Source organism: Mixophyes fleayi, chromosome 3 (assembly GCF_038048845.1).
Source record: "Mixophyes fleayi isolate aMixFle1 chromosome 3, aMixFle1.hap1, whole genome shotgun sequence".
Lineage (NCBI taxonomy): Eukaryota > Metazoa > Chordata > Amphibia > Anura > Limnodynastidae > Mixophyes > Mixophyes fleayi.
The window spans coordinates 219,407,086-219,421,540 of record NC_134404.1 but is presented as its reverse complement, the minus strand read 5'-3'; the positions used below and the strand labels follow the sequence as shown (position 1 = coordinate 219,421,540).

At 41.1% G+C, this 14,455-nt stretch overlaps 1 protein-coding gene across 2 annotated transcripts in view; it reads left to right on the top strand.

Moving 5' to 3' along the window:
• The first annotated feature begins 9,835 nt into the window (after positions 1 to 9,835).
• Positions 9,836 to 14,455, top strand: part of EZR (ezrin) — a 66,973-nt gene continuing 62,353 nt past the window's right edge. Inside the window, exons 1-2 of one of the 2 annotated variants that reach the window (XM_075203124.1) lie at positions 9,836 to 9,954; positions 11,468 to 11,554. In XM_075203124.1, coding sequence (XP_075059225.1) covers positions 11,543 to 11,554 — 12 coding nt within the window. In that variant the 5' untranslated portion in view covers positions 9,836 to 9,954; positions 11,468 to 11,542. Of the gene's footprint in view, positions 9,955 to 11,319; positions 11,388 to 11,467; positions 11,555 to 14,455 lie in introns of those variants that run through there. The other variant, XM_075203125.1, reaches the window with a different exon arrangement.

Genomic DNA, 14,455 nt, shown 5'->3' with positions numbered 1-14,455 from the left:
GGAAGAGTCTAGTAGGTGCAGCGCACAGGTAAGTAGACCAACAGGGACACGAATCCACAGGAATCAGTAGAACGTGGAACTGGACTCATGGAGGACCCAGGAGAATGGAGATGATCTAGCAGAGGAGTAGCTGATGAGATACGAATCCAATGCTGACAGGAGGGTAGAGACCAGCAGGACACAGGAAGGCGTGGAGAGCGGATCAGCAGCGGGTGGACGATAGCGCTGACAGCAGCAGCAGGGCTCTGCGGACACACGGAGGTAACCAGTAGCAACCAACAGGTACCAATAGCGATGGAACACGGGAGAGCAGAGTAGACCAGGAGCTGTTGATCACGAAGAGAAGCAGATGGTAATAATAGCAGCAGTCTCGAGGAAACACGGGAGAGATGAGATGAGGCTGAGGTGCACAGGAGCAGCGGATAGGAATCAGCTAACAGTCACGATGGTGAACACAGGCGAGTTGCAAGCTGGAGGCTGTAGTGCACGGAGGCAGCGGATAGGAATCAGCTAACAGTCACGATGGTGAACACAGGCGAGTTGCAAGCTGGAGACTGTAGTGCACGGAGGCAGCGGATAGGAATCAGCTAACAGTCACGATGATGAACACAGACGAGTTACCAGCTGGAGACTGTAGTGCACGGAGGCAGCGGATAGGAATCAGCTCACCGACTTGATGATGAACAGGTGAGTGGATGTGGAGAGAAGGCTGTAGTGCACGGAGGCAGCGGGTAGGAATCAGCAAACAGTCACAATGGAATATGATAACGTTGAAGTGGTATAGAAGACTGTAGTGCACGGAGGCAGCGGATAGGAATCAGCAAACAGTCACGATGATACAGTTGATGGTAGAAGTGGTATGGAAACCACAGTAGTAGAAGTGGTTTGGAAACCACAGAGGTAGAAGTGGTTTGGAAACCACAGGAATCAGCAGCGCTGAATACACGAGGAAACATAGGAACACCTTCAGAGACTCATGGGGAATGAGACTCCAAGATCAGGCAACGTGGTGTTGACCACAGGTGCTTAATATAGGGAGTGTTGCCTGATCTGCCAATTGAGTTAAAGGGACATACACTGAAGTATAGGAAAGGGCTGCGCATGCGCAGACCCTCAGGATGGAGGACGGCCACGGTTCCTAAATGTCCGGGAAGAGGCACTCACGGTCCGGTGAGTGACACCTGCCCGCTATCCTGCCATCTGCGCATGCGCAGGACCCGCTATTAACTTCACCTGTCCATTGAGGTGATTGACAGATCAATCACCTCACCCTATTTAAGGCACCTGCAACCCTAGGTAGGGGCCTGATCTTGAAGTCTCATTCCCTGTGAACTTCTATAGGTGTGTGCAGTTTCCAAACTGCTTCCAGCTTTACTCGTGTGTATAGTTTCCAAACTGTTTCCAGCTTTACTCATACTACAGCTTCCACGCTGCTCCCTGCTCAACTCAGCGGCGGTTCCCATACCGCTACAACGCTATCACCCTGCTGATCGTGTTACAGCTTCCACGCTGCTCCCCTGCTCAACTCAGCGGCGGTTCCCATACCGCTACAACGCTATCACCCTGCTGATCGTGTCACAGCTTCCACGCTGCTCCCTGCTCCACTCAGCAGCGGTTCCCATACCGCTCCAACGCTATCACTCTGCTGATCGTGTTACAGCTTCCACGCTGCTCCATTGCTCAACTCAGCGGCGGTTCCCATACCGCTACAACGCTTCACTTCTCAGCTGATTCCGGATCTACACAACTGGGTATGCTCTACTGAATATTGACTATTGCCTATTTGCTCACATACCAGTTGCATCCATTGTTGTTTGCTGCACAGGGTACAGGTACCCATATAGACTGTGTTACTGCATTGCTTCATTTAGGACAAGCTTTCACTCAAGCTACGATATCTCCTCACGCTACTACTTAGCGTTATTGTGCATATCTGCTGTGACCAGCCTCTCCTCACTGCAAGGCATCTACTCCATACAGACTATTCATTGTGCCTTCCATCCCTGCCTCTCAAGACATTGCTCTACTCGCGCTGTTCCCATTCAGCCACAGTTTGCCTTTCAACTTCACTCTCCTGCACCTGGACAAGTCCTCATTCCTTCTCACAGCAGTGGTACAACTTGCTGCACGCAGACTACTGACTTCCCTGCTACCTACCCGCACCTGGACAAGTCCTCCTATCACAGCGGTGGTACAACTTGCTATACGCAGACCACTGACTCTCCTATTACCTACCTACACCTGGACCCGACTTCTTACCATAGCGGTGGTACAACTTGCTATACGCAGACCACTGACTCTCCTATTACCTACCTACACCTGGACCCGACTTCTTACCATAGCGGTGGCACAACTTGCTGAACGCAGACCACCGACTACCCTGCTACCTACCTGCACCAATACTATTCTTCCCATCACAACAGTGGTACAACTTGCTGTACGCAGACCACCGACTACCCTGCTACCTACCTGCACCAATACTATTCTTCCCATCACAACAGTGGTACAACTTGCTGTACGCAGACCACTGACTCCTCCTCTACTTACCATCACCTATCCACATCCACTCCTCGTGTCTACATTATCTTCAGTCTCCAGTTTACAGCTCCAAGTTGTTGACTTCCTCAGACTATCTCTACTCTCCTGCTGTTGTGTCGCTCCAATCATTCACCTGCCTGCTTTGAGGTGCGTGCCATATCCCCGCCTCTCTAGCAGAGTTCCATCTGGTGAAACTCGGGTAGCAACTCCTAGTGCCCGTGACACCTTCCTTAAAAAGATGACTGCAATTCTAACATACCAGCATGCAGTAATCATCACAAACAAAGACTCAACAACATTCCTAAGGGACAGTTCACCAGATTGAGAAAAAAACCATTCTAGTTTGAACCAATTTGACCCCGAAGAAGATATACTGAAGAAAGTATATCCCTTTCCAGAAATCGTATTAGTCGACAAGGCTTACACTGAGGTTAGGAACTCAGTCAGGGAAGCCCTACTCATTTCATAAGAGAAAATGACCAAAACAGAATAAGAAACCCTTTCATTTCTTACCAGATTAGGTCATAATTCAAAAACATTGAGACTATGATCAGAAAGCATTGGGACATATTTAAAGAGATTCTACCAGAGAAACCCAGAATCATCTACAAAAGAGGTGACAACCCAAAATACAGATTGCTTAAAATGACGATACCAATAGGAAATGGTAGAACAAATGAAAGTTAGCTGCGTGAAAAGAATAATGGGTTCTAGTTCTGCAATAGGTGCCATGTCTGTAAAGTTACAAAACAAGGTAAAACTCAGGCAGTTTATAAATTCAAGTCTAATGTCACTGGAGAGGAATACAATATCAAAGGGAGACTTTTGTGACAGTACAGGAGTAATCTATCTTCTTAAATGCTCTTGTGGAAAACAGTATGTAGGGTGCACTATCAGGAAGTCACATAGAAGGATCTCACTCTGAGCATCAGAGAAATATCACAAGGAAAAATTAAGCACATAGCATTTCAGAACACTATTCAAAATGTCACTCACATGACCCCTCCTCCCTAAAATACATTGGAATAAACAGAATCCCAATATCATGGAGAGGGGGTTACTATGTTAGACAAATCCCCATGAAGAAGCACGATGTATCTTTACTTTAAAGAATCTGCTCCCTAGGGTTTTAAACATCGATTTTGACTTAGGAACTTTCCTTTGACTCTCTATTTGTCACCTCCCTTGACGAATGTCTGCACCCATCCTTTTGCTACTACATGATCATATGCTCATTTACCTTGTTGGTTGTTGTATCAGGGACTTTTTAGCCCATCTTACTTAGGCAGCCACCTTATGTACATACCTATGCATGGACTATCTCCATTTGAAAAGTGGGTTAGTTATGCAACTTGTTTAAAAGGCACTCACCCTTTCACAACTGGAAAATTGACTACCTGAAACTGTACTTTATATTTTACCCTGTACTATGATTCTTTGTGATTTTTTTTTCAACTGTACCTATGACCCATGACATGGCTCCCTTATAAGGGAAAACCTTTCTCTACAAATACTTATTTTTTTTGTCATTTGATGTGTTACCGGTTCAGGGAACGTCCTTTTGCCTTCTTGAAACTGTGTCTTGTCACCTACTGAGATATCGGCACTTATTCAACTGTACTTATGACCTGAGGCACTGCTTCCCATATATAACGGTAGACTTCCATTACAGATGTTTCAAACTTGATTTTTGATATTATTTAATTAGTCTGACTGTCTAATTAAGAGTGGTCTATAGTGTGTAAGTAAGCACAGTAAGCTGTATAATATTCAGTACTTTGGTAATATTGAAAAATGCTAAATATTCATAGAAATCAAAATACAATCACCGTAGAATTCATCATGGTACATGAATGTAATAATAGTATTCAAAAAAGGTGGTGTAAAAAAGGCAACTGTTTCCAGATCCTGATTTTTAAACTAAAGTCCTCATGTAGTAAAAGTCTGATTCAGTCTGACTGTAAGTTTTCCATCAGTTGGTAATTTAGTATTGCTCCTTGTTAAAGCAGTCTCTCTTATAAATATTTAAGCTAAATAAGACTTGTTAGAAAATCTGTCATTATGTCCTCCTAGGTACACATAATACACCAAAATGCTGAAGGAAAGGTCAGATCGATGTGGTACAAGATAAGTTTAATTTTTCCTCCATCCATATATATATATATAACGCTAGTGTCAGTATTTCTCTTGCTGCATAGTAGATGTCAGTAGAGATGTTCAAGAAATACCTTAGTGGATGTAGCCTTTCCCCAGAGGTTGTATAAGGGTATTCAACTTACCACTCAGAGGTAGTGGGCCCAGAATAAGCCAGTGGTAGTGAAGGCAGTGAAAGCTGATTGGCTGGTTTTCAAACTTCACAATTCCTCTTATTGTATCCCTTTTCCTATAGAAAGATAACATTTTTGGTACTCCCTGTTTTTTTGTATTTCCTCAAATGGACTATCTATATAGTGCCTGCACAACAGCTTATGGTCAAAGTAACTTTACCTACAAAAGTTCCTGTTTCTCCCCACTCCAGAAACTCCCCATGGACTCTGGCAGTTGATGACTATATAAACGTAAACATAATAGAAATAATGTACTCCTACTTTAAATTATAAGGACATTGGAAGAAGCTAAGGAGTTCCATGACAAAAAAAAAGTATACAGGTTTCAGAGCTATGTAATGTATTATTTTACAGTGTGGGATACATTATTCCTTATACAAAGCGACAACTTTTTTGTTTTAATTTATACTGCTTGCTCACCACCACAATTCATTTAATCTCTGAATCTGAATGGTAGCTTTTACTATCAATCATCCAATCTTTACTCAGAATGGATGTGCAGACAGACCAATATTCCAGGCTAGTCATAAGGGAGAAATGTGGCAGACAGTTAAGCAGTGCGGCACTCCAAAAACCATACCACTGCCTGATAGCCAACGTATTCATTATCTAACCTTTATCTATATAGCACATATAGAGAATAAGTATTCATTAGCCTCCACACCAATGGAGATTACAGTCTAAATGCTCTATCACACAAACACACACATTTGGGTTATTTTCATCAGAGGCCAATTACTAGTATCTATTATTAATACCTATTCAAATGTTTTTAGACTCTATATATTCAATTGTTGGCATTTTCCGCCGCGAGCTGAAATCCAGCGTGAAATGTACCGTAATAACAGTATTTACGCGCACTATTACCATAATGACGGTAATAGTGCGCGCGCCGTGCTACTTTAGGCAGTAACGCCAACAATTGAATATGCCCCTATGAGGGAACTAGGCCCCTCAGAGGAAACTTACAAACCCAGTGAAATGTACAAACTTCAGACAGATAGTGCCTTGTTCAGAATAGATCCCATCACCCCAGAGCTGTGAGACAACATTGCTAATCGCTTTGCTGGCATAGCAATAGCCTGGAAGCCATGTCATTTAGAGAATCCAGTCCCTATTAACTAGAGATGGTCACTGACCCCCGTGTTTTGGTTTTGGATTTGGTTTTGGATCTGGATTACCGTCGTGTTTTGGTTTTGGTTTAGCAAAACCGCCATTGCGTGTTTTGGTTTTGGTTTTGGTTTTGTTTGGTTTTGTTTTGCTATTTTGTTGGAAAATCCATGTTTTTGGGCCTAAATTAACCCAATTTAGTGCTCCAACTGTTTTAGAGATAAGTAATTTAATTGTTGAGGTAATAAATCATCCAAAAAAACAGTTTAATTCTTCGTTGGTAGGCCTTCATTTATTCTACACACAAAACAGATTGTCTTCCTCTCCATCTATGCATATTGGCAATGAAGCCATCGTCTTTGGATGTATATTACACCCTACACTTATAGTTAAATATGTAAAGAAATGGAAAAAGACAGTTTGCTTTCTGTCTCTATAGGCCCCCCTCCACTTTTTTAAAAAAACAAAAAATTCACCCGTTATAGACTGTACAATATTAATTGAAATGGACAAAGCCAGTTTGGTTTCTGCATCTATAGGCCCCCCTCCACTTGTCGAAAATACCAAAAAATTCAGCCGTTATAGACTGTACAATATTAATTGACATGGAGAAAGCCAGTTTGGTTTCTGTCTCTCTAGGCCCCCCTCCACTTGTATAAAATACTAATAAATTCAGCCGTTATATACTGTACAATATAAATTGAAATGGACAAAGGCAGTTTGGTATCTGTCTGCATCAGATCCTCTCTCCACTAGGAGTAAAATAGAAAACTATTCAGCCGTTATATAATCTAGAATATAAATAGAAATTGAGAAAGGCAATTTGGTATCTGTCTGCATCATAATCATCAACATCATCATTAGCGCCCTCGTCGCCTACACAAATCTCCCCCTCATCCTCTTCTAATTCCAAAGTGGCATCCTCAATTTGGGTATCACCGGCTACACTCTGGCTATTAAGGCACACATCAGCAGAATGCTCACGATTAGACATCCCACTGTTGGATGGACTCTCCACAGGGATTGTTGTCATTTGTGAATCAGAGCAAACATTCTCCTCTAATGCCTTACTGTTATCTTGCAGCTCGGCTTTAACGCGTAACAGTAGTTGTGCACCAATTGTAGGCTGGGTGACTTTTTGGGATCTGCCACTAATAGCCAAAGGTGAAGGCCTCTCTTTGCCACTGCATGTGTAGAATGGCATGCTTGCAATTTTTTTTTTATCGTCACTTAACTTTTGCTCAGTTACACTACTTTTTCGCTTCAATACAGTAATTTTTTTTTTGTTTTTTGCTTTTTGCACTAATTTGGAAACACTCTGTTGTTTGACATCGCCTTGGCCAGATGACGTACTGGGAACACTAACATCAGGACTGGTGACAGAACCTGGTTGCTCATTCTGATCATATGTGGACTGCTTTGAATCCATTCTGAGCGCAAACCACTGGGGAGTGCTAAAAATTATTTGGTAGATACTGTTGACAGATATGACTTTTGACAGCCAGAAATATTTATGCACAATTAGGGAGGACACCCCAAAAGCACTGAGGAGTGCTAAAAATTATTTAGTATATACTGCTGACAGATATGACTTTTGACAGCCAGAAATATTAATGCACAATTAGGGAGGACACCCCAAAAGCACTGAGGAGTGCTACAAATTATTTAGTAGATACTGCTGACAGATATGACTTTTGACAGCCAGAAATATTAATGCACAATTAGGGAGGACACCCCAAAAGCACTGAGGAGTGCTAAAAATTATTTAGTATATACTGCTGACAGATATGACTTTTGACAGCCAGAAATATTAATGCACAATTAGGGAGGACACCCCAAAAGCACTGAGGAGTGCTAAAAATTATTTAGTAGATACTGCTGACAGATATGACTTTTGACAGCCAGAAATATTAATGCACAATTAGGGAGGACACCCCAAAAGCACTGAGGAGTGCTAAAAATTATTTAGTAGATACTGCTGACAGATATGACTTTTGACAGCCAGAAATATTTATGCACAATTATGGGGGACACCCCAAAAGCGCTGGGGAGTGCCAAATATTAAGAAAAAATAATAAACCTCTATCCTCCTCTCTGCACTAGCGATTTTGGTTAGAGCCATTGCAAGAACAATATTGTATTCTCTGTCCCTGCTCTAATTAGCCTATGACTACACCCTGCTCTCTCCCTCTGTCAAATGGCGATGGATTGCTGTGGAGGCGTGTATTTATAAAGTTGAAGTATCGCGAGAACCGAGCCCCGAGATCCGACGACGTCACAATGACGTTCGGCCTCGATTTGGATTCGGAAGGGGCGGGAGAGTACCGAGCTGCTCAGCTCGGTACTCGGATACCCAAAGTTCGGGTGGGTTCGGTTCTCGGAGAACCGGACCCGCCCATCTCTACTATTAACCCAGTATTCCATCCAGAGCACATTCCCTGGTGGCCCAGTAGGGCCATGTATTCCCCAGTCCTTGGTAGGCCAGGGTGGTCATATATTGCCCAGTGTTCCCTATACAGCTTAGTACCTGGTAGCCCTGTGGTATTGCCTTCATTTCTACTCTGGCTTATGGTGTCAGGTTCCTCTGTTAACTCAACTCCACTTTTTTTAGCCAAAGGGATGAGAGCAGCTTTGTGGCAAGACAGGAGTGCGCAATCACTAAAAATTTCATTCAGGTCAGTGATGAAGGTGAGGATGCTTTCCATGCCTCTCCCCTTTCCTGACTGTTAGATGTAAGATTATGGTTAGGAGGTGAAAGGTGAGCAAAATGTGGGCATGTGTGGTGCTGAACTCTGAGGTATGTGAAACACTCACATGCTGGGGTTACGGAGAGTTCAGAGAAAGTAGTGGCCTATTGGCAACAAGTACCAAAAAATATAATAAGCATGTTTTTACTTTGTTTATAATGATATTGGTTACAGAAATGTCAATAGACTTTATGTATTACTGATGTCTATTATATTAGATATAATTTTGTGTAACAGCATTTGGCGGTGCCTATTTGCATTGCTTTTTTGTGAAAAATTGGTGTATGTGGCAGACTTTTTACACAGCTGTTTCCTATTGGGATATGTGTTGCCATTTTAAATTTTTACAACGCACACTACAGTGTCAAAGGATGACAAGATGTCACAATGGCTCTCAGTAACTCCGCACATATTTTTCATTTAGTGGTTATAAAGGTTTAATGACTGCAACAAGGAAAATAGTAAACAAAATATGATCGAGATTTATATTGGTTTTTATAGTTTTCTCTAAAACCACTGCAGTACCTAAGGTGTGAGTAGGAACAGGTCTGTTCAGATGACACACCCTAATTTAAAAATCCAGTAACTAGCATTATTAGCACTGTAATTTAGCTGTAACACAAGCCCCGTATTGGTTTCTTCTTCCATCCTAGTATATCACTTTATATATTTTAATATATCCGATTGTTACAAGACATTAACTAAGTTTTATTATGAAAATATGTATTAATTTGAAAAAAAAATAGTCAAGGTTGATTGAAGTACAAAGCCTGGTATACTCTGTGTAATTCTATTTGTTGTATTAAGTAAGTTATTGGAAATTAGAAAGACTTTATAGTTTTATTCCGAAGGTTTAAGATTCAAGTGGTAAACTAAAGAGTGAACAGAAGATAGATAATACATTCGTTTTCAAATATACCGCAATAAATAAATACGTAGTTACATAACAAAAAAGTAAATAGGTTACAAAGAGAACATTCCTTATTATGTTTTTCCACAAACCCTCTCTGATGCATATCTCCCAGTGGCGCACTATGGGAGTGGAGGGAGAGGCAGGTAACGTGTGTGTGACTCTTTCACAACAGGTCCCAACAGAGGGAGTGGAGGAAGGGAGGGACATGTTAGACTAAGTTGGCAAGTCAGCCATATTGCAGCCAGAGGGGAGTAGTGGAGCACCCGGGGAAAGCTCCGTAAAGACAGGGCACCTCGGGCAGTGACTGGCAGCGTGAAGGGTGAGTAACAGACTTGCTTGTCTGCTGTCTCTCTATCCTCTATTATGGCTCCTTATTATATTAGTCTCCTCTATTGTCAGCGCAGAGAACAGTCCTGACAACAGGTGTTAGCAGGATTAGGCGCTTGTTGTGCATCTTAGTACCAGCTGCAGAAGAGTGCACAGCTGCCCTCCGACAGCCTGCATAGATAATTCCTAATGCCAGTGAGTATAAGAAATAAAGTTCAACCACTGTTTGTTTCCTTCCTGTGAAATGCCGAGCCCAGAGATGTCGGTAGTACAGTCATTGTAAATGAATAGAGGTGTTGGGCAAAATCAGTTGTTATCGTAAACATGTTTTTAACTTTTCTATTACAGGACACGATTATAATAGGTCAGTGTGTGGGTAGTTCTGTGTAAGTGTTATTCCCCTGTCATTAGAGGACCTGTCACACAGCGCTGGCATTTAAACAGGGGTATCAGTGTTTGCGGTATGTGGAGATTTATTTACTTGTGGTTGTTGCAGTCGCTGCGAAGCTGATTTCCTGGTCTGATCTCTGTCTCTGGTTTGAAATTGTGCAGGGTTCGGGTGTAACTTTATTATCTCGCCAGCTTCAGGTTTCTCGTGTAGTCTATGATAACGTATGGTCTGCCGATCTATGACAATGTACAGTAATACTACATTACAAGAAGTGAAGCCTTTGGTAAATGTCTTTCCCTATGTGCATGTCAGGGGTTCTAAAACTGCAAGAAACCATAAGAAATGCGGTTTAAAAAGACATTAGTACAAAGTTTAGAAGTGGCAGAACAAGTTTTTAAGCCAGGTAGGTAGAGGTGGGGCTGCTATGAAGTTCTGTGTCACCATTAAAGCAAGGTTCATTCCCACCATTCTAAAGATCATTGCCTCACTGTGAGACAATGATCTCATATATATATATATATATATATATATATATATATATATATATATATATATATAAAAAATCTGATGACGACGATGTGAGCTCCGGTTAAAAAGAGTGTCATTTCCCCATTTCCAGAATTAAGTGTATGGGAAAATGTGATTTAGTGCTGTGTATTTATAAGTTGCGTGTACATACAGAGTTCTACCAAATGTTTAATTTCATATGGGGAAGTAATTACTACTTTTACACTGTGCTGCACTAAGATTAATTGCATAAATCCATATAGAAAATTGGGGCTTCAGATACTGTATGAGCAATGCATAAGGTTGGAAGGGCTTACATCTAGAAAGACACTAAATATGTTTCGTTTTATGGGTGTGGTGTAAACGACCTTTTTAAGGTTGTAATTGGACTTTCTGCCAGAGGGTGAGGCCTTTTTCTTCATAGCTACACTGCTTGGAATTGCTTGTTTTACTTATGATTCATATACCTTAGTAGAAACCCTTAAATTAGCTGTTTTCCAGACTCTTTCCATTATTTAAGACGAGAGGTAATGTGCTTTATGGTAGCTTGTTTTGCATTTCCCATATTAAGTACTGTATTTTAATTTTAGTTAATTTATATTTTTAGGATCTGATATAATATTGTTCCTTGGAACTTACATAATTTGCATTTTGTGGAAAAGACTTTGAGAAAGAACCAACCATGCCAAAACCGGTAAGTCTGCATTTTGTCATTCCAATTGTTGCACATGAAAATACAAATGTAAATGTTTTGCAATGATTATTTTCTACTTTTGTATAAAAGTTTCTGTCATGTCTAGAAAAATTACATCTATCAAAATTTTAGGCAGCAAAAAACTTTTTTTGCGCTGCACATAAATAGGTCAGGTCAAAGAACATCCTACTATCACATTTTAGTCCTCTTCCTTCATTGATTTTAACTTTTTTTGCCCTCCATCTGTACTGCACATTTTGTTCTCAATTAGCGATTGTAGAACTCCTGAAAGTCATGGGATTTAGGACCTGCTTGTATTTTTAGTACTACTTTGCTAGTATGTGTGTGAAAAAGAATGCAAATGCACAAAGTATTTGCCCTGCGCGGAAAAATGTTTTAATTTGTACCCCTTGCAGTGCAACATGGTTAACTTGGCTGTAAACTCAGTATGCACCTAACTCAAAATCAAAGCCTTCCTTTCAGACCTCAGTCTTTGGTCTTCGGGCAAGCACTGTATTTTTGAGATCTTGCCACATTTTTTCGATGATATTCAAGTCTAGAGAAAGTGAAAGCCATTCTTAATCTTTAATTTCTATAAGTACTTCATGGTCAGTTTTAAGGTATTTTCTTCCGGCTCTTTGGGACATTACTTCTAGGATTTTCTGAAATATATTTGGAGTAATTCTTCCACCTGGACAATGTTCCTCTGCCACTAGCTGCCGCATAACCCTAATACATAATAGGCTCGCCTACATGTTTACTGGTTGGCAAAGGGTCAATTACTTAATATGCTTCACCATTTTCTTCCAAATGCTTCATGTGTGGTTGTGGCCAACACATTTATTTTTGGTTTTCTCAGTCCGCAGTACTATCTTCCAAACTGTTTGATTTAAGAAGTAGCTGGGTGGGGACAATGTAATAGTTTGCAATAATAATAATAAAGAATAAAAAAATATTGGAGGTTATTGCCAACACTTATTATTTATAAAAACTCCGTAGGTTATTGCCCACTTGCTGACTGGACTGGTTATGCTTAGACTGTACTGTCCAGACTGGTGGTCTGTGGTCTAACGCACTCTGCTGACTGCACACAGTGCTTATTATAATACGATAAACAATGGTTTGTGCTATTATAAAAATACTCCTTCAGATTCTAAGAACCGGGTGGCAAGTAAATACAGCCGGATGGAGCACCCGGGAAAGGTTCTGGGGAGAACACTGAGGTTATTTCTGGCAACACTTCAAAATCATTTTTGTGTGAACAATGCTGTTCTGTTTACCACTGATACTGTGTCTGCTAAACCTTTCTGTGGGTCCTTAGCAGTGATATGTGGTTTCTCCACTATCAGAGATTTTTCTGGGTCTTCCAAATCTTGACTTCAATTTAAAAGTTCCCCTTAACTTTTGTTCCTTAATGATGTTTCTGACAGAGGAATTTCCAAGCTGAATATTTTAGGATATATTTATATAAGATTCTTAAGTAATTTACCTTTATTTGCAATTCCTTAAGACTCTATGTGTCAATCAAGATTTTGATGTCTTTCCGTGGCTCAGTGGTTAGCATTGCTGCTTTTACAGCTCTGTGGTCATGGGTTCAATTCCAACTAGGGCTTTATCATTGTAGAGTTTGGGTCATCCAGGTAGAAGATCAATGCTAAGTACGGGTGCTGTCTAGATGAAATGGGTCAGGCTTACTTCTCAGAAGAAACCCATTTTTATTTTGGTGTGCCCCCTACCGACATAGAATACTAGTTCTCTAGCTGTGTATGATAAGTACAAGACAGGATGAGGAAGTGAATGCCGCATCTGAATGAATGATAGCAGCTCTGGTTCCATATTTACTTCCTCTTTCTGTCTTGGCTTGGACCGGTGGAGTGCCCTTATCATGAAACTTGCAGATGCCTTGTCATAGAAGGTGTGTGCCAGCTTTTGGCTTCTAAGAACCTGGGCGATCTCAGTGGAGGGACCTCCACCTACTTTATCAGAGCAGCAGGAGATAAGGCCCTTGATCCATTGGCGTTGTTTTTACTAGTGGTCTGCTTAGCACCAGTGAATGCATCTAAACAAGGTATGGGTCATTAAAGTATTGCTTCCAATAACCCATTACCTACTCTTGCAGCAGGAGTGATGGTGGCATGGCGTAGACCTTTGGACACTGCCTGCTATATTTATTTGTGTGCAGTATCTTCCATTAAACCTCTTTATACCCAAAGTGCAAGAGCTGGTTACTACTGCATGCCAAACACGATCCTGTTTGCCATGTGATGTCACTGGTGTTTTCCTAATGCCAATGAGTAACAAGCCTAAAGAGCGCTATTATCCAAAATTGGTCAACCTTTCTTAAATCGGTGCTCTCTAGGTTTTTCATTTGCTATAAACACATGCTTAAAGGCTAAGTACACTTTAATGTAGTAGTTGGTCTCAGAAGCCAGAAGTAGTGTTCATGCAGAGTTTGTAAATGTCAGCACCACAGTCCGCTGGACTCTGATTGGAGAATTTAATCCTTGTGCAGCCATACCAAGCACAGAATCCAATGTGTGTGTGTGTGTGTGTGTGTGTGTGTGTGTGTCAATGAAGAGCACTGAAAACAGAGAAATAAATCAAGTGTATGTTGAACCCCTTTATAAATTTAGTAATTGCACTTATACCAGTTAAATACTAAAAGACCTATCAATGAATCAAAAGACAGATGACCAGAACTTTGTATCCTCCTCTGCAGATCTATCAAGTGCTTTCTCTGTTTTCAGCTCTCTCCATTGCTATATACATTTAATGTAACAACAATAGCAATTATATACCCAATATTAGTATAAATATCACTATTACAGTCCTTGCTTTACCTGCTTGACTGTCACAACACCTGTACCAGTAAAAGCAGCCTGGTCTCTTCTGCTTGTCCCT